The following is an 18,579-nucleotide window of genomic DNA, read 5'->3' as shown; positions in this document are numbered from 1 at the left end:
TGCTCTTATAATTTTATGGAAACACTGTCATAAATGCAGCCCGTCATTAACAGAAAGGTCTTTATGGGGCACATGACTGTATTTTTCTACATCTAAAATTTGGATGTCCGTGCTGGCTTTTAGGCCAAAATTTAGATTGTTGCTTGATGTTAAGGAACCAATAGTTACAATGTAAATTCCACAAAGTATCAATTAGAAATGACTCATGTTGTGCATAGTGAAAGAGTCTTTCTTTAAATAAAGTAGTATTTCGCTCCAATTATGATTGTATTTATTACATACCCTTTATGAGCCAGTCACTGTGTCTAAATACAGTCTCCAGATAGGTAACAGACTAACAGATGTTGAACAATTAAGTAACAATTTATACATTCAAATGTGTTTAAATACAAACCACGTGCTTTTGATTAAGGATGAAGACAGGTCTAATGAAAGAAAGAGGAAGCCAGCTATCATCAGCAGATTGTAGTAGAGTTAGAGCTCTCTTTTTCACACAATGATAGAGACCTCTGCTGGACAAATGGAGGGACAGATGCTTTGCAATATGGGTTTTCAAGCAATTTTTACGGACTTGTATCTCAAGGGCCAATATGAAATAAGTTATTTTGAATGGAATTTAAGGACTGGGAAATGTGGAGATATTTGTCTTTGTTGGCCTAAATAACAGATAGAGATGCTCTCTAAAAGAAAAGATGTTTATTTAGGAATAGAGCATTGCGATAAGAATATGTATGTCATAGTAAACTATAAACTGTGTACATTCAGGGAAGGAAAGGAAGACAAAGATTTTTAAAGGCAAAAAATTAAGATTGTATAATTTTTTGAAACAATTATCTTTGGCTACTCAAATTAATAACAAGGGTGCCACCAGTCAGAGGTTGGACAGGCAATTGCCAGACAGATATCCCTATAAAAATATTTTTTGCATAGGATTGCAATGGCCTTTGTGCAAGGTTGTGGCTTTCGTAGGGTCCTTTGTTGTTGTTGTTGTGGTTGTTGTTGTTGTTGCTATCATGCACGGGAGCATGAGAACTCTCTGTTTATGGCCTTCGCTGGCTCTCTGTGCCGGGATTTTCTTAACAATAGTGACTCCACTTTGATTCTAACAACTTTCACACCTTCACAATCCAAATGAATAGATATCTCCAACTAGTTCCATCTATAGATCTGGGCATGTGAGTCTCCTTTCTGAGCTCTGCAGCCCTGAGCCTTCACGAGCCGTACATTTTGTAGCATCTTCCTCGAAAAATTTTAAGAACCCCTGTAATGTCTGGGATAGTTCGGGGCTGGCAGTGCCATCTGGGCAAGGCACCCCCAGCCAAGAATTGGACCTGGGGTCTAATCACTGGAAGCATCGAAATGTTTTTAGTTACTATTCAGACACTGGGACCAGCAGGGAAGTAGTGCCATCTGGACATGCTGCCCGATCCAGCCAAACAGCAGGGGCCTGGGTCCCTGTTTCTCGCCTTCAGGGTTTTCATTGACACTCTACCCCATGCATGCACTCAACCAGATGCCTTAGGGAGCCTAGTGACTCGCATCTGTGGAGTCATCCTGAACCAGTGATCTGACCCTGTTTTCAAGAGGGTGGTCTGGCAATTGGATCCCTCGCTCCCACTGGCAAGAATGGTATTGTATGAGATTGAATCAGTAGATTGTTGTCCCACTGATTTTTTAGTGGTTCAAAACTGTTTACATAGGAAGAGGGGCTGGCAAAAAAAAAAAAAAAAAATCCTTGACTGTGCCTGTCACACACTAGGAGTGGTCTTGCCCTCAACAAATCCAAGTCCTCAAAGGCCTCACAGAAGTAAAGGTGCCTGAGTCATAGCCAAGAAAACTTATTTGAGGGCAGGGATGCTGCCTTGCTCACACGCAAGCACTAGGTGGACCCTGACAAGGTGATAAACAATTTATTATGTAAGTAGTCCACTGAATCATGGAACTCAAACCTTCAAGCCCAAGCACTTCAGGCCATGAAAGGGGTGGAGTTCATTGTGTTCTTTCCACATAGTTTCCTAATAGACCTCCTGAAGAATGAGTAACCCCTAGCTTCCACACACCAGTTTCTCTCTGTTTCTCCTCTGAGGCACTCGTCATTTTGAGAATGACAAGCTAGGCCAGGCATGGTGGCTCACATCTGTAATCCCAATGCTTTGGGAGGGAAGTCAAAGGATCCCTTGAGGCCAGCAGTTCAAGACGTGCCTAGGCAACATAGCAAGACCTCATCTCTACAAAAAGTGGAAAAACTAGCCAGGCATGGTAGCACACATCTATAGTCCCAGGGACTCGGGAGGAGGATGGGTTGAGTCCAGGAGTTTGAGGCTGCAGTGAGCTCTGATGGTGCCTTTGCACCCCAGCCTGGGACAGACTGAGACTCTGCAAAAAGAAAAAAAAAGAAAAAAGAAGCTACAGATCCTCTTCTTAATGAAGGAGGTTTAGAATCCTTGTCCCCTGTCCAGTGTGTGCCAATCATAGTACCCCCAAAAATGCACCCTCCTTCAACATACACAGACATTTACATTCCTTCTGTGGATGTGCTGTATCCAGGTAGAAACTCTGGTATATAGTGCTGGCCAACATTAATATAATATAAGCCACAAATGTGAACCACATATGTAATTTTAAATTTTCTGGTAACTACATTAAGAAAAGTCAAAAGGGATAGGTGGGATTAATTTTAATCCTACATTTTTTTTTAACCCGATATGGAAACAATATTCTCATTTCAACACATGATCACTTAAAATTTGTTAATTACATGTATTTTTTCTACTACATTTTCAAAACCTGGTGTGTATTTTGCACTTATAGTATATCACTTGGATTAGGCATATTTCAAGAGCTTAATAGTCACATGTAGTAAGTGAATAAAATATTGGTATAGATAAATAGATATTTCTGAAGTTCACATAGCCATATGAGCCCACTGATGCCTGGATAAGAATGAGACAGACTCTCACTGGATTCAGATAATCATCCATAGAGTAAAAGATTTAGCAAACTGGTTTTGCTAAGGTCACCCTTACCAGTTAGTTGATAAAGCATGTGGAAAGATAAACATGAGATGAGTGAGGCAGCTAGGTCAATTCTATGAAAAAATGTCCTCCTTCAGAAGTGTTTTAATTGGGCTGAAAATATGCACTTGCTGGGACTTTTCTCCTGGTTAAGTACACTGTCCTGAATGTGATGCCTAAAAATAACTTTACTTACAATGGCCTTACGTCTCATTTGTATTTGGCATTTTTGCGCAGGATGTAGTTCCAGTAATCTATCAAATGCTTTGAAAACAAGACACTAGATTTTGAAATACTCCCAGTATTTCTCAGTTCTTCATGCTTTTTATGTTTACTTACGAGAAAATAAAATATCTAGATTTAACTCACAAAATATTCCTACATTTTTCTTTGCTTTTATTTCAAGTTTTATTATTTAAAAATGTGGTTTTTTTCTATTAAAATTTTGGGTGTATGAATAAATTTAAATCATAATTTAAACGTTCTTGTATTTCTCAGAGGAATAAAAGCCTGATTCATCCAACCACCTGGTGGCTGAAAATGTTTCACTGTTTATTGAAAATGTCTGCCTCATCAATCTCTATGTCCCCATATGGACCATTCAAGAATGTTATAACTTTTAAATGACTCATTCATTTTCATTTACATTTCAAGAGAACATTTTTATTATTATTTGAAGACTCTGAATAATAATTTATTGATATACAGTAAGGGAAATATACAGATGAGACAAATAAAATGAAAATATTCACTCACTGTACATAATGGAAACTTTCCCATTTGAAAGTGTTTACCAAGACTACTTTAGTCACCAGTGGAAAACTTTCCTAATCCATACCAAGAAGAGAAATCTTTCGTAATAAAAAAAGATTTAAGTACCTATATTCATTAAACATGTACATAATAAGTAAAACAAATATTGGCCCTCAAACTCCACATCTCTGAATTAGATCTAGACAGCAATAAACGTGTTCTTAATTAAAGGATACTTTTAAAAAATTATACCATTCAGTAAGAAGGTTATCAGGAATGAGATTCATTTATTTATATCAATGTTCCAAAGTTAATATTATCCAGTACTATAAATTATTTGGTAAAATAAGTTATTAAAAACAGTAACATCAAAATTTGCTTCTGGCGCCTTGGTAAGATATTTTACTCTGCTAAAGAGAAACCATATCTTGGTCAAGTCCTGCAAATGTTAAGTAAGGAAGTGCTCACTACAATGAGAGAAGAGCAAAAGTTGTCTTCGATAGTCTTACTTACTGATATAGTGATGAAATTTCTTGCATAGTCTTTGTAAGAGTTTGTATTAGCTTAAATCTTGCTACCTGGTCTTGACCTTAACTGGAGTTTAAATTTCTTTTATAAAAAAAATTATATACCTTAACCCATTTAAAAATAGTGAGCATTTTCATTTAGCTTGACTTCAGCACATAGGGAGTAAGTCCTTATTTTTCAATTAGGATAGATAATTTATGAATTAATTTTGTAAATTTAGAAATCCTGTGATATGTGTTTAAAATACATCATACTTTTCTTTCTTCCTCTTTTTATTACAAAGTCATATGAGGTATATGTATTATATATTGACACTAAATGAGAGTTTATGACCTACTGGGTAATAGCTATTTTTATCAAGCTCTTTTTTTTTTTTTTTTTTTTTTTTTTGAGACGGAGTCTCGCTTTGTGGTCCAGGCTGGAGTGCAGTGGCCGGATCTCAGCTCACTGCAAGCTCCGCCTCCCGGGTTTACGCCATTCTCCTGCCTCAGCCTCCCGAGTAGCTGGGACTACAGGCGCCCGCCACTGCACCCGGCTAGTTTTTTGTATTTTTTAGTAGAGACGGGGTTTCACCGTGTTAGCCAGGATGGTCTCGATCTCCTGACCTCGTGATCCGCCCGTCTCGGCCTCCCAAAGTGCTGGGATTACAGGCTTGAGCCACCGCGCCCGGCCTATCAAGCTCTTTTGAAGAAATTTAGAATTTTTTCAAAAAATATTATGAAGTTTAAAAAACAACACAAGAACCTTCCCAGAACACATCAAGTTATGGAAGTAAGAGGATATTGGAGTCAGCCAGTAGAGCAGAACAAATTTCCAGTCTATGAAGAGCTCTTAAAAGTCAGCAAAAGCCTCTCCATTGTGTCAACTTGTAGCGGAAAACATATACTTGAGTTCCTACCCAATGACTATCATTTACCCCATTATATGAGAAATATTGCAAATACTTCACGTGTTGAAAAAATAAACAAATATCACACACTGTGTAGATATTTGCACTTATTTTCCATAGGAAAAGTATAAAAACAGACCTTAAGACTTGGGGACAGTATATTCAAGTGTCTGTCAGTGTACAGGCCACATTCATTATGTTGCCACTGGGTGCAACAAATTGTATCCCCGTAGGTACTGTTTGTTTTCATTTTCTCAGTGTATGTTTATGTATATACCCAAGCCATTTTATGCATGTTAGGTTAGTAATATAAGGAGCATTTTAAAATGTGATACTAAACAGTTGCTCAACTAAACGTTTAACAACCTGACTTCAGAATTGACACAACCTATGCAACATAATCTGAATACTTAGTTACTTCTCTTCACAGGAGGCTTTATGGAGACTGAAGCTGCAGCTCAGGAGTCCCTGGGGTTAGGCAAACTCGGAACTCAAGCTGAGAAGGATCGAAGACTGAAGAAAAAGTAGGTTTGGGGATATTTCCCCCCTTTTTCTAACTTTTACTAATTCTTTATTGTTATTTATAGGGAATTAAAAAGAGAGTGGTTGGAAACAAAAGAACTATATTGAAGCCAGTATTTTCCAGATATTACCTAAAACCCTCAGGGCTTATGTTTCCTGGTTGTGAGCTACTGTTGAAAAGAGCATAACAGTATTTGGCCTGTGGTGGAAATAAGCAGTTTCTTCAATGTAACCATCCATGGATGTGTTTCAAAATCCTTAAAAGTAATGCAAAACCCTATTGATGGTAAAAATTAATACCTGATTGGTATGATAAAATGAGATTATACCATCTACCTTTGTTTTCTCTCGTGGCAATTATAAGTATCTACTCTTTGAAATGGAGTAAAGGAGAAACATTTCTCTGACTGATTGAATATAAACTTATTTTAGACTCAGAGCAGATTGTTTTGCATCTGTCAGGAAATTGATAGTGTATCTTTTCATTCATATATAATATGGAACATTTAAATGACTTGCAACATTGGCAAATTTTGAGTTGCAGCAGCTGTTGGAAAGCAAGTAGGTCCCGAAATAACATTTTAAAAATACATAGTAACATTTTCATTGACAAAATGGCACCTTTAGGACATGTTCTTTAAATGTAAATCAATTTCTCTTTATTCCAGAATCTATTGGTTGATTATTACTTTTCCTTCTTCTCAAATATTTCTTACATTGTGTTTTTAGTTTTCACATTTTCCTTCTTTCCTATGAAAGAATATTCACTGCTTTCATAATCATTTTGTAACAGATAGGCTCTTAGGACTATACTATACGGGCTAATCAATTGACTTCATATTTTGCTTTCTCACTTGCTTTGTAAATGTTTACTAATAATGGGGAACTATATACTTACAAGTTGCCAAACAACTCACTAACCTAATTGTTTATTAGTTTGTTAGTTACTAAAAATTATGTACATATATCCCAGTTCAGTAGGAACATTGTCCAGAAAAAATGACCTTGAGAACATCATTATTTCTACAATACAATCAAATGCTCAGCCATAATCAATAATGTATATTTATTCTTTAGTTACTGATCACTCAAAAATATATTTAAATATTATCATAATCTGTTTCAAATGTCTTAATTTTGTTTAGTCCTACCAGTTAGTGATATACTCTATTTCATAACTATTTATTGAGAAAAACATTCTTCTAAAAAATACTTTCCTCTGTTAATTTTTTTAAAATGTTGGCAGTTGATTTCAAGTCTAAAAATATATAAATGATCAAAACCCAGCCTGACTAATGGAAACAGTTTATTTCCCTTAAAAGTTAATTCTCATTTCTCCCAGAGAAATACTTAACTTAAGAATGGCAATCTGAACAGCTTTCACAATTGCATATAAGTCTGATACCGAGGCAGTGCACTGCATACTTTATTAGTTGTTGATGGAACCAACTGGAATATTTTTTTAAATAGCTACTAAAGATAAACATTTCAATTTAAAATAACATATTTAAAGTTTAGCTATTATTAACCTTATACACTGTTGGGTTGATTTGATAATAATTTTATAGACTCATTTCTCAACTACTAAGTACCCTCACAGTCAGAAACAAATACTAGTTATTCCCTTAAATATCTTACCATGCTTGACTTTGGGTTTTATTTTGCAACATGTATTGGCAAAATGTAACTGTAAAATGTATTATGTAGAATACTTGTTTTAATATTAAGAAGAATATTAGGAACATTCTATAAGGCAAAAATGGCTAACATTTCTTAGTACAGTTGTTCCCCATGGATTAAAGGTATTTAGGTTCAAATGGATTTAACAAGGCAAGTCAGAGATAATTAATGAAAGCACAAAAGTATTTCCCTTATTATTGATTATTCCATAGCAATAACCCTATGAGCATAGATATGCAACCAGTGTTCAAAGACTTATATGAATAATTGTTAACACCTATTCGGAACTTTCATGGCACTGTGGCTTGATTTCTGGATTACCAGAGAGTAAATTGTCTTCACATAATGAGTTTTATTAGACATAGACAATTTACTTTTAAATTACGTGGTTTCAAACTTTTTTGTATTGAATTTTATGTTGTTAATTATTAATATTATTAAATGTTGACAGCCTATTCTTGAATTTTTCCAAGTGTTTAAAATTTCATTTAAACAATTCCAATTTTATTTCTTTTTAAAGAAACCATATCCTCTTTCAGTGCACTTTGATGCATTATGCTCTTTTCTGTGTTCAAATTTCATGTCTGCTAGTCTTCTATCAAGATGAAAAATAATTTTAAGTACATTTAAGAAATAAATAAAAACAATAAATGAAGCAACATTTTTCATAATGTTGAACACTATAGATTGTATGTACACAGTTGCAACCTGTGTTATCCTATCAGTTGTTTCTAAATTCTATCCACTGGACCAGCAAAATGGTATTTCCAGGGCTTAGTACTTAACACAGCTATGCTCACTATCCCGTAATTCATAGCAGAGATTCAGTAGTCTTTGTGAGGATAGCCAGAACTAGACAATATCTTATTTTCAAATTTGCTAGGATAGCAGCTATTTAGAATTGACAGTCTGTAACTTTAAATTTAATTGGGAGAAATCTCTAGAGGAGTTAATTATGGTACATTTTTTAAAAAGCCATATGGGGGAGTTACTTTCAGAGAGCAGCATTTAAGACATTCCAAATTCTTGCAAAGTTCAGAAATTTGTAACTTGGCAGTCCTAAACAAAGGTTTAATTTGAGGCACACTTACCATCCAGTAAATTTAACACACATAGGTTACAACAACTTAACAAGATTTGTGTTCCTACTTTAATTCTCCTTTTTCTTTGCTTTCTGGTCCAGGCATTAGTTTTGCTTATATTTCTCTCTATTGTCTTATTATGAGAAATAGGAAATCAACAACATTGAATCTACTAAACCACCCACTAGTCATGAAAATCTTGTCTTATCCATCGTTACCTTCCTGGGTATTATTAAACAATTGCTGTTGTTTCATCAGAGTAACATGTAACTTCGGCCTAAAGTCAATCTATTGTTGGTCTGCCTAGTTTGCCTTTACTTTGCCCCATCTTTGCTGTACTTTTCTTTAAATCATCAATTCCATAAATTTCTCCAGCAGGTTTATGTAGAGTATAGTTAACCTATAATAATTGTGTCAAACTAAAACTCAGCTAGTAATTCTTTGAATGCTTCACAGTCATTTTCTTGGTTTTTCCCCTTTAAAAACTGACCAGTTTCTCTGTAGGCTCCTGACATTTAAGGGTGAGTCACTTATTCTCAATATATAGTCTCAGTATTAACATTATAATTCTTCATAGTTTATTCAATGTGGACTTCCTGTGGGGATGCCATGACTCTCTGAGATCTTATCCATCAGTCTCTGTTGGATTTCTTTGAACTCCAGGCTCCTTTTTTATTTAACAAAAACATCTTCTCTTTTACTGTTACGTTTAGAACAACCAGACTCGAAAATTTCACTCCTTTTCTTTTATACCTTTCACCCTCATATTTAAGAACGTATTTTCCATTCTTAGCTCTCCAGCCTATGTTTTAACCTAAAAGCTTCTTATTCAGGAAGGCTGATTAAAGCCAACCACACAGGCCAGTAATGGTGACTCATGCCTGTAATCCCAGCACTTTGGGAGGCTGAGGTGGGAGAATTGCTCAAGCCTAGGTGTTTGAGACTCAGCCTGGGCAACAGGGTGAGACCCCATTTCTACAAAAAAATAAAAATACATGAGACAGGCATGATGGCATGTGCATGTCCTAAGGCTGAGACAGGAGGATTGCTTGAGCCCATGAATTCGAGGTTACAGTGAGCTACAATCACACTGTATGGAATGATAGATGGTCCCTTAAGACTTAAAACCTACATGTGCCAGCCCCCCCAAAAAAACCTGTGTTTCTGAATGAGGTCCAACTCAACAAATTGTACTTAGAGACTATATTTGGGTATTTTAGGGCACAATAAATAGAAACTCTCTTCTTTGCCTAAGTTCAGAATTTATTTGTTGACTGACAAAACTGTCAATTAAAAATCAAACTGTCAGCCGTATTTCCAATAAAGGGCTGGCTTAGGTAAATAGTGGGGAAAAAAAAAGCATAACTGGAAACCCCAAATAGTTAAATCCACCTAACACAGAAAGACCTGGTTAATCACAGACTTTCAAGTTGCACAGGTATAAGCACCACATGATATTAAAAATAACATTTATGTTATTATAATTTCATAAATCTGTTACTTTAGCATCAAGAACTAAGAACTTACAAGGGAATTAATAAAATTTAATGTCATCAACATTCTTGCTTAAGCAAGTTTTGAATCATCAGTGTTAATTATATTTTTATTATATATCTCATTATATTTCTTACTTTTCTCCCCTGGAATATATTTAGTTTCCAGTTTCACATGTCAGCATCTCTAGAAATGTGATGATAGGGCAAGTGGCAAATTCCTTGAGTCATTAGAGACCTGAAAATATATTTTACACCTAACATCAGTTGATAATTTCCCAAAATATAGAACTATTGGTTAAAAATAATTTGTCCTCAGAACTTTGAAGTTATGGCTCTTCTTGCTTCTAGTTATGGCTAATGATCAATTGATTGCCATTCTTTTGTATATAGCATGTAAGATTTCTTTTTCCTCTCTCTCTGACAGTTTTTTAAATTTACTTTTGCTTTATCTTTGGTGTTCAGAAATGCCATAAGTATGTGTCTATTCAAATGTTGTGTTTCATTTTTCTACTTTATACTTAGCAAACTGAAGACTTGTTAGGCTGAACTATTTGACATCTGTTACTCTAGGGGATTCACATTTCTACACTCAACTTTGATTCCAAGAAGCTTAGTCTTACACAGACTGCTGGGATTAAAGATGAGGATGTCTGTTTCAATAGTAATTCACCTCTCTAATTCTCAAGACAGTTCTGAACAGGCAGTGAACATATTAAAATTGACAGAATATCCACTGAATAGTTATTTATCTCCAGCAATATACATGGTGAAATATTTAGCTTAATTCTTTATCTGCTAATGTTTTCTCTTGCCTCTTAACATTATATAATTTTTTTTGGTACAGGATATATCCATGCTGAAATTTTCTCTATTTTTGTAACTTAAGTTGAAAGATATCATATGAATGTTAATATACTGACTAACATCGTTTTCAATCTTTAGTTACAATATAGATAGTATATTATTATATGTTAGACTTTTATATGTATTCTGAATGGATAAGACTGCTAAAGGAAAATAGATTTCCTATGCGAATTAATTTTTTGATATCATTAAAATGAAATTAACACCCCGATTCAGCTATCAGCAGCATCCTCTCCCGAGAAGCAGTTTATCCTTGGAGCAAAGCAGTCATACTTAATCACTACCAATAAATCTTTATGTTAGAATATCAAAGACATAAAAGTGAAGCTCTATAGATTTACTTAATTTATTCCCATCACAATCCTGAGGGTCTCCTCAGTGTGTAATCGTTAATGTGTTTTGAGACTGCACTTTTAATCTTTGGCGTTTGGCAGGTTCAGAGTGTACATATCTGTAAGCAAAATATATGTCATGGAAAATATTTATATGTAAAGGTATCACAGAAACTCACAACATTCTTTCATTTAATACATCTTTGTTAAGTGCCTATATGCCAAATTAAACTTACAAATGAACTGTATTCCAGAACTTAATTTGTAAGATGTGTTAGAAGCTCTGAGTACATACTCCCATCTAAGTATTCTATATACACAGAAAGTAAAAGTCTGTGCTTCCCCCACAAAAATTTGTTTTGTAGGCATGCAGTAGGAACTGTCTCTGGGTAGATAAAGCAAAAAGAAGGATTCACCTGCATGATATTAGATGATCTCACAGATTACAGAAACAACAGATTCTAGAGGCAATAGAGTCAAGATATTCCCAAAACTTTGACAAGATGATATCATGAGAGATTTTTCCAGCCTTGTCACAAACACATATATTCTCCTTCATCCCATTCCAAAAATAAAGTCCTTAGATGAAATCCTTTTAAGGCCTAGTTTGGAACAGGTATTTGTGCTTGGATCCGTTTGTTTATTTCAGTCGGGGGTTTATTTAGTACAGACACAATTACTGTGGGAAAATTCCTGGGCAACTAATTCAACAAATATAATAATATACAACATTTTAGAACCTAAACCCAATGCTTTCAAAATTTCTCTGGGAAAATGTGTCCCAGTTTCCTACTTGGAACTCCAGAAGCCTGTCTCCTCTGTTTTCACTAAAATAGAGCTGCTGTTGGCTTTGCCATGTGATCATGCATAGCCCTGCCTAGCTCCAACCAAGGACAATTATAAGAATTCCCTGAACGTAAGTAATAATAATATCCAAAGCATAAGGGTCAAAATGCACTGAAATTTGTTAGTAAAAAGAAAGCTAAGGGAAACCAAAGTGCTCTCTTTTAGATATATTTAGATATATTGATCTATTTAGAGGAAGGAAAACAGCACAAAAGGAATAGAGTTGCTGTTTTGAGCCAGCAGTGCAATGTTAATATATCACAAAGAGTAGAGCAGAAGCCCTCTGCTGTCTCCATCACTTCTGCCAGGAGAAACATTTTTGATCTGGAAAGAGTAAAATAAAAATTAGTAAATGAAAATTAAAATCAAGATAGTTACATACACTAGAAGATAATGTCGTTTTCTAAATAAATTCATATCATTTATCTTAATTGATATAAATCCTGGATTAATATTAGTAGAACATGAAAATGATAATTTTTCATTCTTTTCCTCAGTATGTCCCAAGAAATGTTTTAAATTACTGATATTTGAATTACCTAGTTCTGTTCTTCAAAGAACTTCTAGAGAGATGGACATGAAAACTAATTATTGCATTTAAGTATTTCAGGGCTCATGATCACTTTTTAAAGTCTTTGTAGAGAATGAGAAAAGTGTCAGAAACCCAAAGGCACCCTAATATTCTTATTTGCAAGACATTCTCCCAGCTAAAGACAAATAACCAAAGGGGCTTCACAAATGAATTGATGAGGACTAAGTGAAAAAGAAGGTGGCATAACCCAGCACTTTCCCACATGATTTAAGTAAGAACATCAGGTTTGGCAAAGTGCAAAGCTAGAAGGCATAGCTCAGTTTTTAGATAAAGAATATGCTTAAGGATGATTTTTACAGAGGCATCCAAATCTGACAAGATGAAATTTTATATGGGAATTTCTATACTCCTGCAGCCAACTTCAGGACTATATTACTGATTTCTTCTATAGGGGAACATATATAATTTACCTGTGGCTCCTACGAAAAAAGTTTCTACGAGGTAGGCAAATGAGCAATGCCTGACAAATAATTTAATGTTTTTCAATATCCATAAAAGCAGTTACAGGGTCAAAATTCTATGCATTTGCCAGATTATAGCTGGGTATTGTGTTCATTTCTGGAAAATATACTTAAAGTAGATGTATTAAAACCAGCATATGTTCAGAGGAACATGACCATCCTAGTGAGATGACACAAAGCCATGTCTTCAAAGACTGGTAGAAATAGGAATATGTGGTGTATACAGAACAAAGATATAGACGCTGCCAAGAGAATGAACAACCAAACGTGTTCTTTATGGCCTTGTGATAAGACCTTGGGCCAGAAGTCAGGGGTTACTACAGATAAATTGAGCTGACTGTAAGAGAATTATTAACAATCACAAAGGTAGGAAGAAAAAATTGACCACCTGGAAAGGGAGTTGTTCACTGTAATTATGTCTAATATAGACCTGACAGGCATATGTACATAATAGGATTATGGAGGATTCACCTTTTGGCTGAGAATTTGTACTACATGCTTTTTAAATTGTCCCTGCCCTGAGATTCTGTGATCCCCTATAAAATTCAGAGGAGAACTGAACAGAGGAGGATCTTTGAATTTTTAACATATAGACGCTGGCATATTATAAGTATTTAAAATGCATTTCCCAAATAATTGAATGGATATACAGAAGCTGGACAAAGAAAGAACTCTAGGATAAAGAAGAAAACCTGAAAAAATATAATAGGAGTTAGGGCAGTGATTTCTACCCGGATGACCAAACCTGAAACCTGGGCTTCCTCTTTACTCCTGTTCTTCCTTGTCGTAATTCTTCCTCTGCACACGTCCATGTACTATTACCAAATCTAGTTAATTGCATTTTTATAAACCTCTCAAATCTGTTGATTTTCTTCTCTCCAGCTCAAGCCATCATACTACAATAGTCTTTCTACTTCTAGTCTAGTCTTGCCTTCCTATAATCCATTATTCACGCTTCAGCTAAAGAGACCTATCTAAATCTTATTTTTTAGCTGCCTAAAACCCCTCAATCACTCCCTCACAGCCCTAGAATTAATTTCAAATGGCTTTATGTAGTCCATAAATCTCTACATTATCTGCTCCCTGTGTACCTCACCAGCTTTATCTCTCTGTTTCCCATCTTCCCATCTTGCACTTCATGGTCTTGATATGCCTATTATCTATTTTTTTTTTTTTGTTCCTGATTACTTTTATCTCCTTCTGTGCATATATTCTGCTTCATGTTTTCCTCATCTTTTGCATGCTAATGATGTTATCCATTTTATATGTAATATCTACATAATAATCACATTGATTAGTTATAATGTGCTAAGCAATGCACTGTTCTATGCATTTTACATCCACTATCTCTAATATTTTTCACAAAGCTTTTAATGTAAAAACTGCTATTTTCTTCTATGCATCAAGAAATATAGCTTTCCAGGCACTGTGTTATACAAAAATGTAGATCTCCAGAGCCCAGTTTTCCTTGGAATTATTTAGTATCTAAGAATAGGGCTTTGATTTAAAGAATATGTAGTCCAATCTCAACTGCACCTAGAATATCCTATATAACTTTTAATGGTCCAAATAGGGAGTGAATGAAGAATTCCCCAGTTTCTTTGTACTCTGGAAAGGGTAGCACCTTTTTTTTCCTCTAGAGAATAATTAGTTTCTTATCTGCCCCTACCCTATCCTTCAAAATGAGCAACAAATGTATTCAAACCAAACATGCTTTTAAAGAGTGGGGATGGGGAGGATTTCAAAACAGAAGATGTAGATGCTTTATAAAATTGATTTTTTCTGATATAATTCACCACACATAATATTCCAGTGTTTGATATAACATATAATCATACTAATGTTCCCTAATAAATAAGCCATGTAAAGAATTTAAATGTGTGCTTGAATCAATCTGAATTATTCATTCAAGTAAAACTTACAAGAGAGAGTCTAATAGCAAGAAAATTATGGCTTTTTAAATGAAAACAATCAAATTAAAGTACATTTAAATATAATGCTGACATCTTAATCTAGAATTTTCCACATTTGTTCCTGCTAATATAAAATCCTATATAAGCTTTGTATAGTATTTTTTATAAGATCTTTGGAAATTTAGTTTCTTCCCATAGTTATTTCCAATGAGCCATTCATGAACCGAGTGTCTCTTGTCTCCACACTTCTAAGAAGGGCAGTAATTATGTATAATCTCTCTCTTGCCGGGATTTTACAGATAAAAAGTTCAATACAAAAAGACTTCATATATATATGAAGTGTGTGTGTGTATTAAGTATATTTTTGTACACACATACACAAGCATGAAATTAAATATCTTTAGTTCAGATTCTCCATAATTGAAATTTTAATTTGAGGCTTAACTGTATTGGGTTTGCTAGGCAGATGAATAACAAAATTCTTAGAGCGATAAAGATTTCTTAAACTCCTTTAAGTAGTCTCAAATGCTTTAGTTATTTGAAGTCAATATTAACTTAAAGAAAAGTTATTTTTAATGTGATGGTGAACCACACTTAAACTTCTGAACCATTTCTTTCATTTAGAAGAATCACTAGAAACATGCTTAAATATTTGTCTGTAAAGTCCCATCATCTGTCTTTAAGCAGGAATTTTAAGCAGTTCTTGACATCACCCTGGTATGCTCTGATATCCACATAGATCACCCATTCACAAACTAACCTTTTGGTTTTATAACTTTATTGCTTCCAGTGTTGTTCACTACCCCAAGTCAGACACTCTTCCTGGTACTATTCTGAATCTTGTCATCACCACAAATCATGCTTCTTTCAAACTTACCAATTCAAGCATCTCATTTCTTGCTAATCACAGTCTTCCCACCTTTGATCTTGCTTTATGAACTTTTTCTTCTATCATCTATATTTAACCTCTATCCTTTACCAGTGCACTATCCCCTTTCTGTTTTCCCCTCTCTCCTTGTTTAGCTTAGATCATGTTGGTAATTTCAGCACCCTCAAAATTTGTTAAATGTCTTCACTCCGCTTTCATTTGGTCACATCTACATATAACAACCACACCCAACAACGAGATTTTTTTTCTCCATGTGTACATTTTGGCACATCTGTGCTGTTGGAGAAAATTACAGCAGGGAAATTAGAAATAGTTTTATCGTGAAATTCAGCACTGCCTAGTAATCCCAAGAGTTTTATTTCATTAATGTTGTTCTACTCTCTGCAACTCTTGTTAGAGACCTCCACTCTCCTCAAACTTGTATCTTCTGCTGATGAGTTTACATTCTAGCTTAAGGAGACAGAGAGACACAGAAAGAGAAACCATCCAAGTGCCCTGAATTGCTTGATGCCAAATATAAACTAACACTTGCCCCATGTGTCTTATTATAGAAAACTAGGCTATTCTCTTCTTACTCAGATCATCCCTTTCCATTTTCTTAGTCATTTTTTGCTGAATTCCCCCTTGCTTTCAACTTCTGCTCCTGTTTTTTTTTCCCCACCAGCATTTAAACATTCTCAACTTTCACCTATTAAAAAATATTTATTCATTTTACTTTTCCATTTCAGTTACCAGCCATTAACTTCTCAATTTGGTGTTAATAACTGATTTTAAAATATTTCTGAATCACCAACTTGAACCTTACAAAGCAAGAGTCAATTATATTCCAAACGTAAAACTCTTCTAATGAATTGTTTCTTATTTGAAGTTTTCAATCCAGAATTGACTAGTTTATAACAGGAGAAGGTCCATTCAATTGTAGGAGATCTGGAAGATCAAGGTGAGGAAACTGAAAAGTTGAAGGCTCTCATTTTGAAATATAAGACATATGTTTGCTGGTAATTTCTTCTTCTCCTGACTGGATATATGCTGATGTTGCCAAGGAAAACATAATGTCAATAATTGCGTCTGATCTCATTCATTAGATGGTAACATAACCTATTTTTTTCATGTTAATTAAAACTTACTTGCCTATTACTCACAATGGTCTTTAACTGAAGATTATTTATTCTTGACAGAATCTCTCGCACTATTAACATAGCCTTGACACTTCTGAAATGGAGAGAAAAATAATGAGGCCATACGCTACTGTAAATAAATATCTGTAGGAAAGAATGCATCAATATTTACAATAAGAAAAATTAATCAGAAAAAAACTTCTCTGCAAATGTATATTACCTCCTATATGAAGTTTATAATATATTAGCACAAAATATGGCTCATTTATAACTATAGATTTTTGTCTTTTGCAGAACACATTTGTTTGAAAGTCATGAGGTGAAATTCTTAACATTCTAAAGTGATATAGCTGCTTGAAATTGTTCTTAACTTTATTTACTACGGAAGAGAAGAAAGTTCATAAAAACTATGAGAAATCAGATAATTTATATAAATTCATAAAAAAATAAATAAATTCATAACAAAATAATAGAAATTTTTGCAATGCTTTTTGAGCAGTTAAATTTTTAAACTTGTGTTTAAATTTGTGTTGTTTATTTTCGTATTTTCTCTTATATTTTATATTTTAAGGTATTTATACTGATTAAGTTTTTTATTTTAAAAAATGATGAAGGACCATCTGATAAATATTACTGTTTTACTGCCTGCAAATTTAATCAGCTTGTTTTATAGGAAAGTGATTCCTAGATAGCTAGTAGGCTCAGAAAGATTATGTTGTCCATGGTGATAACTAGTTCCAAATGCTTTTGGCAATTTTCTTGGAAAGCTGAGAAATTGCCTATTTTTTCTGAACCCATCATAGAATTCACAGGTATGTTGACAAGAAAACCATTTTAAACATCTAAAAACTATATCCTTTTGGTTTTAATTTCATTTCTGTGGGGTGTATGATGTGAAAAATACGATAAATTTCTTGGGACAGTGTAATGCCAGTGTTTCTGAACATTTATGTTTTTGTTCATGTGAAAATTTAAGGAGCTTTAAGATGCTGTGGAGTTAAGGCCAAAAATATGCATTTTTTTTCAAAGTGCCAATTTAATAAAAAGTACGTGGTTTCTCTGAATGAATGCCTTGAGAGGAGGCACGTGCAGGGTGTTCCATTGCACATCAATCTTTTCTTTATAATAATTGTTCAATAAAAAAGGAGATGCTCTAACCTGCCTAATTTCTGACATAGGAATTTCTGCTTTCTATTTTGTTATATTGAACATATTTTATGAGTTGTAGTAACAATTTTATTTTTTAATAATTAGGCTATTATGCTTGTAATATATTTTTAAAACAATATTCTCATGGATTTTTGTTGAATTATTTAACTTCCATATTTTCTCAGTGCCTCTGCTACATCCAGGGAGCAAGGGTTCTTCAAAAGCAATATATCTATCAATGTTGTTTTAGTGATGATTTCTGGTAATATTGGTGAACCAATATAATTTATGGACTTTTCCCAAAAAACATTTATAAACACCTATTCAAATAATTAAATATTTCTACTACTGAAAAAGCCACAATAGGCACAAACTTGATGTTTATTTTGCCAGTAAAATAGAGGAGAAAGTAATGTGGCCACGGAAGAAGAGGAATAGAACACTTTTACAC

The 18,579-nt window shown here is 34.2% G+C and overlaps 1 protein-coding gene across 4 annotated transcripts in view; it reads left to right on the top strand.

The window, feature by feature from the left end:
• Positions 1-18,579, top strand: part of PPFIA2 (PTPRF interacting protein alpha 2) — a 499,294-nt gene that overhangs the window by 425,940 nt on the left and 54,775 nt on the right. For all 4 annotated transcript variants that reach the window (XM_028828829.2, XM_077952487.1, XM_077952486.1 and 1 more), the window contains 1 exon segment: positions 5,615-5,708. In XM_028828829.2, coding sequence (XP_028684662.2) covers positions 5,615-5,708 — 94 coding nt within the window.

The sequence above is a fragment of the Macaca mulatta genome, chromosome 11, assembly GCF_049350105.2.
Source record: "Macaca mulatta isolate MMU2019108-1 chromosome 11, T2T-MMU8v2.0, whole genome shotgun sequence".
Classification (NCBI taxonomy): Eukaryota; Metazoa; Chordata; class Mammalia; order Primates; family Cercopithecidae; genus Macaca; species Macaca mulatta.
Note: the sequence above shows the minus strand (reverse complement) of the source record. Positions and strands in the feature narration are given on the sequence as shown.